At 41.5% G+C, this 17,321-nt stretch overlaps 1 protein-coding gene across 2 annotated transcripts in view; it reads right to left on the minus strand.

Moving 5' to 3' along the window:
- Positions 1 to 5,119, minus strand: part of LOC147912103 (uncharacterized) — a 54,201-nt gene extending 49,082 nt beyond the window's left edge. Inside the window, exon 1 of one of the 2 annotated variants that reach the window (XM_087425984.1) lies at positions 4,981 to 5,119. In XM_087425984.1, the coding sequence (XP_087282110.1) occupies positions 4,981 to 5,010 (30 nt within the window). In that variant the 5' untranslated portion in view covers positions 5,011 to 5,119. The remainder of the gene's footprint in view (positions 1 to 4,980) is intronic. The other variant, XM_087425987.1, reaches the window with a different exon arrangement.
- Between the last annotated feature and the right edge of the window lie 12,202 nt (positions 5,120 to 17,321).

Genomic DNA, 17,321 nt, shown 5'->3' on the forward strand with positions numbered 1-17,321 from the left:
GCTGATCCAATGGAGCCAGCTCCAGCTCACTGTGGAATGATTTAGGACAATAAGTGCTGTGACCATGGAGAATTCAGGGAGGACCATAGTTCTGATGGTTAAGGAGAAACACTTGTCCTATTTGTCCTCTATATTTCATTAACACTCCAAAGGTCATCAGGGGCACCTTGCTTACATTTAGTAGGATCCCAGGTAGAACTGTAACTTGACCCCTAGTATTAACTGCTTGAAGGTTTGTGAATTAGTGCATTACATCAGACAGCAAAATTAATTCAGAACCTGTGTTGTGGAGGCCCAAAAGCCAAGCAGTGTACCTTTATCTGTTTTGTTATGTAAACTCCTCAGCATATTTTGGATTTTCAATTGGGTCAAATTGTGGACCTTTGATTCAGTATTTTAAGTATTGTTTCCTTCCTCCTGATCTTTCTTGTTTTCTTTTCTTCCTCATGGTATATGCTTCTGGAGAGGGAGTGCCTCTCGACACTGGTATTATAATTATTTTCCATACAAGAGCCTCAAACAGTGCCATCAGGATTAGGAGCCTCCACCATGACAACTGGTTCCTTTATAAGATTTAAACACTGCACTTAAGTCAGATTTGACCTAATACCTTATGCCTCAGGAGTGACAAGGGTGTTATCCCCAATAACCCCAAAGGTCAGGATCTACGTGGCAGCAGAGGCAGCAGCAGCAGAGGTTCTTAAGGATCCTGGTGAGCCCCCTGGTGTTAGGAGAGTGGACTCAGCCTGCCACCTACTGCCTGCCTTTCCCCCTCTCCTCTCCTTTTTTTAAAAGACTGCTCTTTCAGGAGTGACCCTCTGATGGGCCCCCCTCTTGCACAAGATATAGGCCTTGTCTACCCCCAGCCCTGGGGTATGTCAGGCCAACACAGCCTCTGTCACAGCTTCACTCTAACACACAGATAAATCCTGGCAAAGACACTGACCCAGCACTCATTTAAGGAGGCCCCAATCCCACAGTCCTGCTCCCAAACGCCTATAAATTGTTCAAACTGCCGACTCTGGTCAGCTGAACCTAGAACTGAGGCTTGGTGGGTGAACACTGCAACACGGGGCAGCACAGCTCACAGCACAGGCTCCCCAGCAACTGTGGGGGAAGAGGGAGAATCTCCCTCTGCCCTTTTCCTTAAGGTTTTTATGGCTGGCCAAATAATTAACAAGACAGGTTAGCAAGAGAAAATAATACCAAGTTTAGTAACACGTATACAGGGGAGAAAGCAGGGACACTGCGTTTCTCAACACAACAGCAGAAATTCTCATCTTAAATACCATGTTCAGCCAACGACAAAGGAGGATGTTGGGGATGGGGGGAGTCAGTCACAGGAGATTACCACTAAAGCACAGTAAACAAGAGTAAGGTTATTATGCAGATTTAAGGCCTCACCTTTCACACTGATAAGCCTCTAGAAATGAGGCCATCCCTCCCTCTTCCCAAAACAGAGAGGGAGATACCTTTACAAATGGAGATATTCCTTATAAATGTAAATGATTGTCTGGCAACTCCTCGCAGGGCCATCCAGAGAATGTGGCCAGAGAGACAGAACTTCCGATAAGATGGGCTAGTTGGTGCCTTTCCTATTGTAACATTTATCCTACATGATCTTTACAGCCATCATGATAGATCTGTTCCAGGAAGGAGCCACCATGTCAAATTCTTTAGGCAGTTAGTGGGGGAGGTCACATGTCCCTCAGAGAAAACAATCAAGGTAAACAGATATATTTTAGGGTGGCCAAATCTTGATCTCCCACACAAGCAGCAGCCCACAGTGCAGGCCGCCAACAGGCAGCAGAGCAGGTGAGCAAGTCAGAGCAGAAGACAGACCCGTGGGTGGGGGTCATGTCTGGACATGCTGCTCAGGGCACAACTGTTATGGTCACTGCAGAGGGGTGGGTCCCTTGCTGAGACTGACCCAGTGTGGCACACACACACACACACACAGGGTAGGAAAAGGCTTAGGACTCACATAATACAGGTCTGAGGGGGAGGGCAGGTCAGCCTCTCAAGCAGCTCTGGAAGGGCTCAGAAAGCAAGGAATGGAGCCTGGCCTGGGTGTGCACTGGGCTTGGGGGTGGGGCCGGGGTAAGAGTTCTGCACACAGGCAGGGGCTTGTGTGGTGGAATCTCCTGCCTGCTCCAGAGGAGAGAACACCCAGGCTTTCTCATCAGCTTGTCCAGGTCGGGGCACAAGGGGAAGAGGGTGGGGTGAGGCTGAAGCTGTGAGCGTCATCCAAAAATGTGGAGTCTGACTGCTCACTACAAGGACCAAGTGGGTAAGAAAAATATGCATTCTCGATTGATTTATATAAAGAATCACTAATAGGGGCTCAAAAATTATCAAAACTATGTATCTGTGTGTTACTTGAGTAACAGTGCTGGAGGGGACCAGGATATGTTGGCAGAGTCTTCTTAAGTTACCTTTGCTGTCTTACAGATTTATTTCAAATAAACAGAGAAATTTATATTCTTTAATTTTAACTCTTGTACATAGGAAACCATTCTAAGATTTAATTGCTTTAAACACTAACAGTTACAAAAGTGTAAACCATACAAAATAAAATTTTCAAATCTCGTCCTAACTAAAAGGACATGCGCATCCTAGTGCGTCCTTCCCTGTATCACACTCACATATTTTCAAAAATAAGTGGCATATTATAATGCAATAGTTGTTTGAGTTTAACTCCTTAAATATATTGGATTTTCAAAGATTTCATAAGCTTTCACAAGATTTCCTCACATAAATTAAAATACAATTTCAATTGCTTTAGTCTTTTAAATTTCTATGTTCTCTAGAGACATGCACACAGAAAAACTGGTCTAAAAAATGATACTTTCCTCACATCCTATCTCTCAATCAACTTACAGTGTCAGGTCCCAAGTGCTAAGCGAAACTAGAGCCAAAGGGCTGCACTATTCAATCAATAAAGGAATCCAAAGGAAAGAAACACAAATATTGGAATCAGCACAGATCAGCAGCCTGCTTCCCACAGGACAGAAGGAAAGCCACACTCAGAAGCTTCCATATTCCTGACCCTCCTGGTTGAGACAGAACCCCTGGAGTGGGTCAGTCCCTGGTGGAGGGGGTTGGGGCACCTGAGCAGCCACAGGAGTGAACTCTGGGAGCTCCACACACCCCCTCTCCCCAGGGAATAATGCAAATACTCCCTCTCTCAGGCTTCCCTTCTCACAATGAGGAAAACTCAGCTGGACTCAGTTGAAGGTTCTGACCAAGTGAACTCCCAAATTAATGGACCCTAATCCACGACACAGAACTCCTGACTTTCACAGACTTTCCCAGTGTAAACAAATCACACTCTGAGTGCCCCTACACTGTGGATGCAAAACTCCAACTTATGTCTAGAAACAGGCCCGTGGAAACCACAGTTACAACCTCAGAAAGGGCATCACCTCCCCACCCCCATGTGCACGTGCACCCCCGGCTTTCCAGGGCTCTGCAGCTCCTCTCAGTATAGAGGCTCCTTCCATGGGGGGTGTGAGCAGTAGGACACCTGCAGGGGGAACAACTGGGCCTTCAAGTACTTCCCTTCGGAGGCCCAAGGGGGCCTTAGCCTAGATTCACTCCCCTCATGCCTCTGCCTGCACTGGAGGTATTTTTGACCACGAGTGATATTTTAAATTCACAAAACCAGTGATTGAACCATCGAACTAAAACAATCAAACCAGTCTGTATGTGGAAATGAGGGAGGAAAATTGTATGGCCTTTTGCTGGCACAATAAGAAACCTCAAACGAATGACTGCATTCTGGAAAAAATATTTTATGTTGTATTATTTCCATGTCAAGAAATTTTTTTATAAACTATCAATCCTACTTGAACACTTCAGGTCTGCAAGTCTAAGCCCTGGAAATCCATTTGAATTCACCCAAAATAAAAGAACAGACCTCAGAATATTACTACCCACGATGGAAGAAAAGGGAAAGAATTTAATATATGCAATGTAAATCTGGAATATTTTATTTTTTCTATGACTCACCTCTTTCTTGCCTCTTTGGAAATATTCTATATCGTGTTTCAAGTCGTATTGATTAAATAAATTTTTATTCATTGAAAAACTGAGACTAAAATAAAGTGAATAAATCTTCTAAAGGTGACTAACTCAGGTAGGGACAATGCTGACAGGACAGATCATCAAAAAGTTTCTCAAGAGGAAACTCCACCCAAAGGACTTGCCATAGGCTGTCTGTGCCCAGAAAGATCCTGGGGGGAGAGGCACAAGGATTTCACACAATGTAGTTCCACGTGGTTACAGGCTGCTTTTCACTCATGTAAAATATCCACACACACAAAATAAATCTTTTAGAAATAGCCATCCATTGACTGTGAGAAAACGATAATCAGTCAAAATATTGGATCTGTTTCAAATTCACCAAGGAGGACAAAGAGTTTATAATCACACTGTAAATCAGAGACAGTAAGTTGGCATTTGGGAATTCGGGGAGAGATTGGGAATTTAGGCATTTGTTGCCAGCACTAGGAAGACCTAGACTGGGGGGACAATGTCGTGGATTTGAGACCCTGCTCCAAAAAATATATGGAAAATTCAGAAGAAAACAGGTGCCATCTGGGGAAAGAGAAGGACTGGAGACCCCACAGGCCACAGCTCCTACCAGGCACGAACCCGAGACCGAGTCACGGTTGTCCCTGATGACCCTCCACGTGGTCACCACACCATCTGGGGAGACGCGGGGCTCAGGAAGCAGAGCTGCCCAGAGAGGCTCCGGGGCCGAAGTCACCACGTGCCAGTGACGGACAGGACACCTAGGGTCCCGGCTGCCAGCCCAGCCCCTATGCTGTGGCTGGAGGGGACTAAAGTCCGAGCAGCACCATTAGTAGACTCGGATCCGCAGACTCCGGAGGTGACCGCGGGGAGGCCGGGTCCCGCCACGGCCGGTTCCCACCAGCCCCTCCTTCCCTTCTCCTCACCCCGGGGCCATACACTCACCATTTCTAAGTTTACTGGGTCCCCTGGCATCCTTCCTACAACTCCCGAGATCGCTATAGATCACAACTCGACAAAATAGGCGGCAGAGCCACGTAGAACCTTTAGCGGCGGGGAGGCACGATCCACAGCGTGGCTGAAGCGAGCAGCAACTTCCGGGTGGTTGGGCCGCTTCGCCCCACCCACCTGCCCTGGCGCCGCCTCTGATTGGACAGTTCGCCCTCTTTTGTCTGAGTGACAGCCCCCTGAGTTTAGGTGTCTGAGCAGAATGCCGGCCGGAACTCGTCCTCTGCAGGGATATTTGCGTTGAATGGCAGTGTTGGGAGGCGCCTCCTGGAAATGTGATCCCTGTGTACAAACACACACGACTGAAAATCACCTCACCATACGCAATAGTTTCTCCGTTTTGATCTTTGTTGACAGCCAGGGTCTGGCATAGTTTTGCCAAATAGGTACACAGGCACAGATACTGTGACCAGGGAACTAGGCAAAGAAAGGGGTGCCGGGGATCTGATAAAAACTAACATTATCTGTTGAGTGTTTTGCAGACGGAAAGTTTCAGGAAAAGCCTAACCACAGAAGGTTCCCACAGGTAAGCTAGCTGAAGCCAGTTCTAGCTGCCTTAAACTGCTCTTAAATGAACTGAAATGAACTGTCCCCATTATAATCTCATTAATATTATAAATTCTCCTCCTCTGGTAGGGACCAAGCAGCCATTTGTATATTATATGATGAATGTAGTAGCACGTGTACATTCTACCTATGAGCCTTAAACGAACATGACTGTCAGGCAATAAACTCTAATTTCCTGCCTTTTCCTTAACTGAATATTCATGAACTGTACTAGGATCTAACAATAAAAGGACTCCCCAAATCCTAGTTTGGGAAGACAACGCTTTGGGAGAGATCCCCAGTGTTCTCCATTGCTTGTGCAAGTAATAAACCTTTCTTCACCTAATTCTGCCTTGGTTGTGCATTTCAGCTCTGCTGTCACTAAGAGCTGAACCTACTGAGTTCAGTTACAACACCAGGGATGCATCAGATGACCATCCTTACAACACTCAGTCAAATTCAGAATAAGAGCGTAGGGAGCAAAAACAAGCCATCATTTTAGAAGAAAATTGCCTTCGGGGTATTTAGAATGGTTAACTTTAGAAAATGTTTCTAACATAAAAATATTTGGATCCCATGGAAAATGTAAGCAGAGACTCTTTCTCACCAGTGGTTAAAGCACTCTTCATGGTCATGACCCACTCTTTACTTGTGGTTACACTATTTAATCCATCTATAATTATACTTATCAGAAAACTGGGTTTCATCAAAATAATCATCTCACTGATTGGTGAGTCTATGATACTAGAGAGTAACGTTCATTCTGACAGTGTTGGAATCACTCTCTGACGGGCATCCTCTCCATTTGGTATACTCAGATACCATATCTGATCATTTCCTCTCCCAATTCCCTGAGGAAATCTTTACCTTTAATATCATCTATGTCATACAGCCCCACCCAAGTCACCCTGAACTTCAGCAGTGACTCCCCCGTGCCCAGGGACAGAAGCATCCCCGGAGGCCATCTTACAGATGGAAATTGAGGGAAAGAGCCAAAGAACCACAAGTGATCTCAAGGAAAACAGAAAAGCAAGGCCCAGTTTGCAACCAGGGCTCATCATACAATGGGGAACACTGCTGGGCAGTAGCATCATCGATCAGTCACCCATCCAATGTAAGAAGAAAAGTTCTGTGGATATTCAGCATCAAGCATTGAGAGATGGAGAAGATATTCTTCTTCCCTTTAAGAACTGTCTGGAAAATAATAGTCTAGAAGCAGGTTTCCTGGAAATCCCTCTGATTTATTATGTCAGGAATGCCTCTGTTTTTCTTTTTTATCTCCTAACTCCTCATCCTGACCTCAAATAAAGGACACACCACCCTAAGAATGTGCATTCACCTGGAAGATGCATAAGTCTGGCTCCCCTCTCACACACTGTCAGAAACATGGTGCTGAGGAAACTACATTTCATCACTGCCCTCCCCACCCTACTTTCATTTGCACCTGTGGGAATTGTACAGTTCCAGTAGTGGCCCCATCTGGGCAGAACCTGGGGATGTGCTGCCTGCACTGATGAATTGATAAATTGTTCTGCTTCTCACAGTAACATTAGGGAAAGCCTGGCTCTGTCTTGAGGTCACATTATGGTGCTCTCAAAGGTCTTTTAATTACTGTGGTCAGCACAATAGACATGATATCTGAAGGTTGTGTTTGGTTGAGCACGTGGTTCCTGTTAATCTCCATCATGGCAAACATGAGGTCCAAATAATAGAGTATTCATGCATCCACCTGCACTGAGGGAAGCCCATGAGAACTTAAGAATATCCTACAAGGTGGTCTTATAAGCCAAAGAGCTGCCCTTAAGAAGCACAGGGAGTTATTTGTAGGTATAGAGAGAGCGAGTTTCCCCATGGCCTTGAAAAATGGACCCAATTGAGTGAGTTACCTAAGATTCAAGAGGCTGCTCTGCTGGAGGAGTCACTGAGAGGATGTGACCACTGGCTGACCCTCCAGCTGGACTCAGGGAATCAGAGGCTCCTTACCCACTCCCCGTCCTCGGAATATACATTCCACCCACTGTTCCTGAACTAAGAGCCATTTCAGGGATGCAGCCTGGAGAGAAAAATGTGCTGTTGAGACCACCTGGACTGTAGACATTACTGCACCCCGTTAAAGCCTCTATATAAACATTTTTTTTTTTTTTTTTTTGGTGAGGGAGATCAGCCCTGAGCTAACATCCATGCTAATCCTCCTCTTTTTGCTGAGGAAGACCCGACCTGAGCTAACATCTATTGCCAATCCTCCTCCTTTTTTTCCTTCCCCAAAGCCCCAGTAGATAGTTGTATGTCATAGCTGCACATCCTTCTAGTTGCTGTATGTGGGACGCGGCCTCAGCATGGCCGGAGAAGCGGTGTGTCAGTGCGCGCCCGGGATCCGAACTGGGCTGCCAGTAGCAGAGCCACGCACTTAACCGCTAAGCCACGGGGCCGGCCCTCTATATAAACTTTTAAGGTTCTGGCGGGCGGATGCGGAGAGCTACTCGTCTTGCACCACCTAAGACAAGCCTCATATACAAGTTTCCTTGCTTATTAAAACGGCCACCTACCAATCTGGAGAGATCTGCCTCTTTATTTGGTCTCTCCCTGCCCTCAATATATGGAAGCCAGTTTCAGATGTCACTCGGAGAACTCCTGAGGTTGTGAACCAATGTGCTCTTAGCTCCAAATGAAAATAAGAGAGCAATTAATCCTTCTTGTGCTGGGAAGCATGAAGTACCTTTAAATGGTAGAACATCAAGATATATGTTTGGGGGCCAGCTCGGCCCTGTGGCTTAGCGGTTAAGTGCATGTGCTCCGCTACTGGTGGCCCGGGTTCGACTCCCGGGCGCGCACCGACTCACCGCTTCTCCGGCCGTGCTGAGGCCGCGTCCCACATACAGCAACTAGAAGGAGCAACTATGACATACAACTATCTACCGGGGCTTTGGCAGGAAAAAAAAAAAAAAAAAGGAGGCGGATTGGCAATAGATGTTAGCTCAGAGCTGGTCTTCCTCAGCAAAAAGAGGAGGATTAGCATGGATGTTAGCTCAGGGCTGATCTTCCTCACAAAAAAAAAAAGATGTATGTTTGCACTTTTAAAACTATTTTTTCTTCACGGTATGGCTGAAATGTTGACATGGTCTTTGAGGTAGTGGTGGGAGGATGGATTCGCCAAATTGCTCTATCTAGAGGAGAAGGCATGAATTACCAAAAACTAATTATCACAGCATTTATTTAGCAAAGACTTCAAAATATGGGAAAGTAAGCACACATAGAAGAAATCAAAATAGTCATCACAGGATTCTATTAAAAGCACTAGTTCTCAGTAGTCTTACAGTGTAGCTGTAATCTTGTGTTTCAAGGAACATTGGGTCATCTGCAGTGTACAACATTGTAGATTCCACTGAGAGAAGTTCTACTAAGTCGTTATAAAGATGATGATGACAATGACAGTGAGAATAGTAACAGGAATGCTGACACTAACAATAAAGGCACTTTCGGGAGGCTTACTAAGTGTAAGGCACTGCACTCAGCACCACAGGTGGATTGGCTCATGAATGTTCATCTTCACAGACCTCTAACAGGGAAGCACTAGTATGATCCTATTTGATAAGAGAGGAAACTGAGACTTAGGGGAGCTAAGCGACTTGTCTGACTTTACACAGGCAGTCGGGAGGGTGCTCAGATTCACGACCAGGCTGCCTGACTCAGACCAAGGTTTGCCAATGAGCACACTTCACCTCTTATGATGAAATTAGGACAAATGGTACATTGACTAGGACTGATTCCTCTGCGTGAATCACAAATAACTCTCTTCTTCCCCACAGGCCTTATTAAAATCCACACTATGGAATTGATGCCCTTGCCCTTGGTTGAAATCTGCAGAGGGTTCCACAGTAATTTTAGTCACCTTTTGGTGCTAAAATCCTGTGATCACTCTCAGGCACAATGACTGCCAGGCCAGCCTAGTACTCAGAGAAGATGTTTGGGAGCAGAGCATGAAGAGGAACTGGTGAGTGAGAGGCAGCCCATTGAAAGGAGGAGCCAATCCAAACAACAGCCAGAGATTTCTTCTCACTCCAAGTATTTATCATTGCTTTCATCTATAACTTCAAGTCAGAAAACACAATGATCAATATGATGAATAAGATGGAAGAAGCAAATATTGTCATTGGAATGATAACATTGTTTATTTGACAAGCTAAAGATGAAATAACTGTAAAATTGCTACAATTGATGAAGGAGTCAATTTGCTGAACATTTTGTAAATACATACATTATACATAACAACACATATTATTGAATTAAAATCACATGTCCTGCAACTTATATATGAAACTTGGAGGTTTAGGGCTAACTCCATGTGTGAGATCTATGTGCAAACAAGTCTGAGTGTTTCCTGATGAGGTGACAGAGGTGTTACTTCCATGGAAACATAGTCAACTTTGGTGCATGGAAGACTCCTGAAGTCAAAGATGCAGATCTCTCTACACACAGCCACATTTTTAAAGACATTTCCACTCAAATTTCGATCAGGATATTTGTTTCTACCTCATAATACAGTAGTTCTAAAGTACATCTCTGAAAATAAGTCCAAAGGGTATTCAGGAAATTATTGCAAATAAAAAATGAAGAACAAGTTGCACCAGATGCACCAATTACAAAGATTTATGAGGAGTGATAATTTCACGGTCTGTTGCCACCATAAGAACTGACTAGTTGTTTGTCATAGGGGTGATTTTACCTCTCAGGGGACATTTGGCAACATCTGGAGGCATTTCTGGCTGTCACGACTGTGGGAGGTGGGGAGTACTGCTACAGACATCTAGGGATCCTCTGATCCACAAAATAGTCCCCTTGACAAAGAGTATTATCTTGTTGAAAATGTCAGTAGTGTTAATGTTGAGAAACTGAACTGGTCAGATGAACGCTTGATGGTCTATAAACAGACACAAGCATATTAAAAAATAGATGATGCGGACCAGCCCAGTGGCGTAGTGGTTAAGTTCGCATGCTCTGCTTCAGTGGCCTGGAGTTTGCAGGTTTGGATTCCAGGCATGGACCTACATATTACTGATCAAGCTATGCTATGGTGGAGTCCCACATACGAAACAGAGGAAGATTGGCACAGATGTTAGCTCAGGGCCAATCTTCCTCACACACACACACAAAATATAGATAGATAGATAGATAGGTAGATAGATGATGAATTGCAGTGATCTATAACTCTCCTGTCTACTACATCCAAATAAATTCTCTATGGAGTAAAGAGTTAAACATTAAAAAAGATAAAATGAAAATACTGAAAGTAAACATCAGATAGTATCTCTGTATACTTAGGCAGTGGAAGTCATGACATCCCAAGAAAAATGTAAATAAAACTTAAATAGATTTGATAAACTTAAAAATGTCTATATATCATTGATAATAATAAAAGATATACAAACACCACCTGGGAAAATTTTTCAGTACTAATACAGAGAAAAATATTAACAGTTTAATTTTATTTATTTATTTATTTTTTCCCCCAAAGCCCCAGTAGATAGTTGTATGTCATGGTTGCACATCCTCCTAGTTGCTGTATGTGGGACGCGGCCTCAGCGTGGCCGGAGAAGCGGTGCGTCGGTGCGCGCCTGGATCCGAACCCGGGCTGCCAGCAGCAGAGCGCACGCACTTAACCACCAAGCCACGCGGCCGGCCCAGATTAACAGTTTAAATGTCTCTTAGTAATCAAAAACAAAATATGAATGTTTCAATAAATATGTTCAAAGACCAGGCACAAACCTTACAAAAATTATAAACTATAAATGTGTAATAAAGTTATGAAAATAGATTATCTCATTAGGCCTAAGATATATAGTGAAAATATATGCACTTATTAATGTGCAAAATACATATGTTGCTTTCCTGACACTTTTAGTGTGGCATATTCTGGTGACAAATGCCAAGTGGGTACTTCATGATCTGTTCCCCAACAAAGATAGTGACCCAGATGGAACATCTTATCCATGGAGGAATTGAAGAGATAAGTTCTATCATAAAGACTTGAGATATGTAGGGGCATTTTTTATCACCTTCCTCTTTAATTTGCACATTTAATTTTGTTTGTTACAAAATTATGGAGAGTGTGTTTAGAATATCATGAACTTAAAGAGGTTGGGATGTCAATTATAGCTGTTTTCCAAATGCGGAACCATTACTGGAGCATATCAACAAGGCTTGTTGCATCTGGTATGCAACTTCTTACATATTTTTACACAACAGAATACATATTCTTCTCAACCACACATGGGCCTTTCTCTAGGGTATATCAAATCCTTGCCATAAAAAACACCTCACAAATTTAAAATGCTAGGAAATTTAAAATTTAAAATACAAAGTAAGATCTCTGACCACAATGGAATGAAATTAGAAATCAATATCTTGGGAAAATTTGGGGAAACTGACAAATATGAGAAAGTTAAACAAGACACTCCTAAATAACCAATGGGTGAAAGAAATCAATAAGGAAATTAGAAAACATTTTTAATGAATGAAAATGAGGACTTAATATACCAAAGTTTATTCCTTACAAATTCCTTACATCAAAAATACTATATAGCTAAAAATTATACCTATAAATGCCTAAACTAACAAAGAAGAAATGTCTCAAATCAATAACTTAACCTTTTACCTAACACATTCAAAAGGATCAGAAACCAAACCAAAAGAAAGGAGAAAAGGAAATAATGAAAATTAGAGCAGAAATTAAGAAAACAGAGAATAGAAAACCCATAAATAAAATAAAATGAAACCAAAAGTGGGTTTTATGAAAACATCAACAAGATTTACAATAGATAGCTAATAGACAATTTAGCTAGATTGACCTAAAGAAAAAGCGAGCCAATTCAAATTCCTAGAATCAGAATGAGAGAGAGGATATTACTACTGAGAGTATAGAAATAAAAAGGATTATAAAGAAATTCAATGGGGGCCGGCCTGGTGGCATAGCGGTTAAGTTCCCATGCTCTGCTTCAGCAGCATGGGGTTTGCATGTTCAGATCCCAGGCACGGACCTATGCACAGTTTATCAAGCCATGCTGTGGTGGCATCCCACATATAAAGTTGAGGAAGATGAGAACGGACGTTAGTCCAGGGTCAATCTTCCTCAGCGAAAAGAGGAGTCTTGGGAACAGATGTTAGCTGAGGGCTCATCTTCCTCACTAAAAAAAAAAGAAAGAAATTCAATGAACAATTGCATCCAAACAAATTAGATGAAATGGCTAAATTCCTAGAAATACACAAACTATCAGAAGTAACTCAAGAAGAAACAGAAAATCTGATTAGAATTATAAGTGGTTGAATTAGTAAACAACTAGCCATAAAGAAAAGCCTGGGCCCAGAGGGTTTCACAGCAGAATTCTCTAAAACATCCAATTAAGGTTTAATAGTGACTTCACAAAATCTCTCCCCAAACAGAATCAACAAAACACTTCAAATAATTCGTGAAGCCAGTGTTATCCTGATACCAAAATCAGACAAAATTATCACCAGAAAACCATGCAGACCTATTTCCTTTGTGAATATGGGTCCAAAAAAATCTCAACTAATACAAGTACCTAAGCCAGCAACAACCAGAAGTGTTCCATGACCAAGCGGGATTTATTCCAGGGATGCAGAGTTGGCTTAACCTCTGAAAATCCATTAATGTAGTACATCATGTCAATAGAGTAAAAAGCAAAAGTGACCTGATCATCTCAATAGACTCAGAGGAAGTACTTGACAAAATCCAACATCCTTTCATGATAGAAACACTCAGTAAACCAGATTTGAAGGAAATTTCCTGAACCTGATAACGAGCAAGTATGGGAAACCCACAGCTAATATTATATTTAATGGTGAAAGCCTGGATATGTTCTCCCAAAAATGAGGAAGAAAACAAGAATGTCCGCTCTTGCCACTTCTATTTGACAACGTACTGGAGATTGTAGCCAGAATTGTTTTGAAAGAAAAGGAAACAAAATCATCCAGACTGGGTAGAAAGATGTAAAACTATCGTCACTTGCATATGACTTATCTTGTAAATAGGAAACTCTAAGGAATGCACTAAGAAAATCCATTAGAACTGATAATTGAGTACAGCAAATTTGTATGATACAAGATAAGTATATAAAAATAAATGATATTTTATACACTCCAATGAACAATCTGATAATGAAATTAACAGTAGAAATCTATTAATAATAGTATCAAAAAGAGTAAAATAGGAATAAATTTAATGAAACAGTAGACAATACTCAAAACTGCAAAACATCATTAAAAAATTAATAAAGATCCACAAATGTGAAATAACAAATGTTGGCGAGGATGTGAAGAAAAGGGAACCCTTGTGTACTGTCAGTGGGAATGTAAACTGGTGCAGCCACTATGGAAAACAGTATGGAGGTTCATCAAAAAATTAATATAGACCTACCATATGATTCAGTAATTCCACTTCTGGGTATTTATCCAAAGAAATAAAAAATGCTAACTCAAAAAGATATATGCACCCCCATGTTCACAGCACCTTTATTTACAAGAGCCAAGACACGGAAACAACCTGAGTGTCCATGAATAAATAAATGGATGAAGAAATTGTGCTATACATGTACCATGGAAATTATTCAGCCACAAAAAAGAATGAAATCTTGCCCTTTGTGACAACATGGATGGATCTCGATGGCATTATGCCAAGTGAAATACATCAGAGAAAGACAAATACTGTATGATCTCTCTCGTGTGGAATCTAAAAACAAACAAACAAAAACACAAGTTCATGGATACAGATAACAGAGTGGTGGTTGCCAGAAGCGAGGGGGTTGGGCGGGTGGCAGAAATGGGTGAAGGTGGTCAAAAAGTAAAATGAAAAAAAAGGGAGTTGTACAAAAAAATGAATATTCACAATAATCACATAGTGACATAAAAATGATTATATACTTTTATATATTTTAAGTTTACAAACTGTGCACCACTGCTCTTGGACGGTCATTACTGAGTGCACATACATGCGGAGGGATGTCAGTTACAGAGCTGCAGGCATTCTGAGGGGATGTGGAGAAACCCTCTTCTAGCCACATTTTCCCTGAAACTAACTTCTAGTAATAATAACCATTGAACTTGTTTTATTGCCAAAAATTTGATTTGCATTTTTGGAAATTAAATGGAATGGGGTGATTGGGAGGGGATTTGAATATTTAGACATTGGAAATCTTTAATAAAATGAGCAAAGACCTTGGAGTGATGCCATCTTTTTCCCTGTTCTTTATTACCCCCTAACCAACAGAGGCAGAAAAAAAAAGAGTGAACTCTAAAAATAAATAAATAGGGGGCCAGCCCCATGGCATAGCGGTTAAGTGCACGCACTCCGCTGCTGGCAGCCCAGGTTCGGATCCCTGGCGCACACCAACGCAACGCTTGTCAGGCCATGCTGTGGTGGCGTCCCACATAAAGTGGAGGAAGATCAGCATGGATGTTAGCTCAGGGCCAGTCTTCCTCAGCAAAAAGAGGAGGATTGGCATGGATGTTAGCTCAGGGCTGGTCTTCCTCACACACACGTAAGTAAGTAAGTAAGTAAGTAAGTAAATAAATAAATAAATAAATAAAAGGCAAAATAGCCCGTGTTCATGAATCCTTAGATTTATCACTGTTAAAATGACAATACTGGTGCAGCCACTATGGAAAACAGTATGGAGATTCCTCAAAAAATCAAGGATAGAACTACCATATGATCCAGCTATTCCACTGCTGGGTATTTATCCAAAGAACTTTAAAACACCAATTTGTAAAGGTACATGCACCCCTGTGTTCATTGCAGCGTTATTCACAATAGCCAAGACTTGGAAGCAACCTAAGTGCCCATGAAGGGACGAATGGATAAAGAAGATGTGGTATATATACACAATGGAATACTACTCAGCCATAAGAAACGATGAAATCCAGCCATTTGTGACAACATGGATGGACATTGAGGGTATAATGCAAAGTGAAATAAGAAGGAGAAGATCAAATACCGTATGATTTCCTTCACTAAGTAGTAGATAATAACAACAATAAACAAACACACAGGGACAGAGATTGGATTGGTGGTTACCAGAGGGGAAGGGGGGAGGGAGGAGGGTGAAAGGGATAATTTGGTACATGTGTGTGGTGATGGGTTGTAATTAGTATTTTGGTGGTGAACATGATGTAATCTATGCAGAAATAGAAGTACAATGATGTACACCTGAAATTTTTACAATGTTATAAACCAATGTTACTGCAATAAACAAAAAATTAAAAAATAAAAAATAAATAAATAAATAAAATAAAAGTGAGAGAAAAAAATGACAATACTTCCTAGAATGATGTAGATTTTCAACAAAATTCCTATCAGAATCTCAGCTGACATCTTTATAGAAATTGTCAGGCTTTTGATAAATTATATGGAATTGCAGGCAAATCAGAATTACTAAACCAGTCTTGAAAATGTAAGACACAGTAATATGATTAACATTTCCTGATTTAAAATCTGACTACTCAGCACAGTAATCCAGGTAATGTGATAACGACACAAGGACAGACACACAGGTCAATGGATTTGAGTGAGATTCCAGATATAAAGCTATTTGTCCATGGTCAATGGATTTTTGAAAAAGGTGCCAAGAATGAGGAGAGAATATTCTTTTCAAAAATTGGTGCTGGGACAACTGGATAGCAACATGCAGAAGAATGAAGTTGGACCTTTACATTACACCACACACAATAATTTATCAAAGTGGATCAAAGACATAATCCAGAGGTAAAACAATAATACTCTTAGAAAATCACAGAGGAAAATATGACCTTGGATTTGGCAAAGAATTATGATTTATGACACCAGAAGTAAAAACACTAATAGAAATAGATAATTTGAACTTCATCAAAATTTATCACTTTTGTGCTTCAAAAGACAACATGAAGAAAGTGAAAACACCCTTGGGAACCCCTGTGCACTTCTGGTGGGAATGTAAAATCATGCCGCCATTGTGGAAAACACTATGGCAGTTTTTCAAATATTACAGAGAATGTTACCATATGATCCAGCAATTCCATTTCTGAGTATATAACCAAAAGAATTCAAAACATGGACTTGAACAGATATATGTACACCTGTGTTCATAGGAGCATTATTCACAGTAGCCAAAAAGTAGAAGCAACCCAAGTGTCCATCAACGGATGAATGGATCGACAAACTGTGGTACACACATAGAACAGAATATTATTCAACTTTAAAAAGAAATGAAATTCTGACATACGCTGCAACATGGGTGAACCTTGAGGACATTATGCTAAGTGAAACAAGGCAGTCAAAAAATGACAAAAACTGTATGATTCCACTGATATGAGGTACCTAGAATAGTCAAATTCATAGAGACAAGCAGAATAGGGGTTGCCAGGGTCTGGGGGGCAAGGGCAACAGGGTGTTGTTGTTTAATTAGAAAGTTGCAGTTTTGCAAGATCAAAGGAGTTCTGGAGATTGGTTTCACAATGTCAATGCACTTCACACTACTGACTTAAATATGGATAAGATATAACTTGTATGGGATAAACATAGAAGGTGGTCAAAAGGTACCCACTTCATGTTATAAAATAAATAAGTCATGAGGATGTAATGTACAGCATGGTGACTAGAGTTAATAATACTGAATTGTATATTTAAACTTTGCTAAGAGAGTAGATCTTTAAGGTTCTCAACGCAACAAAAAAGTTTATAACTC

This window comes from Ceratotherium simum, chromosome 39, assembly GCF_057802395.1.
Source record: "Ceratotherium simum simum isolate JZ-2026a chromosome 39, ASM5780239v1, whole genome shotgun sequence".
Taxonomy (NCBI): domain Eukaryota; kingdom Metazoa; phylum Chordata; class Mammalia; order Perissodactyla; family Rhinocerotidae; genus Ceratotherium; species Ceratotherium simum.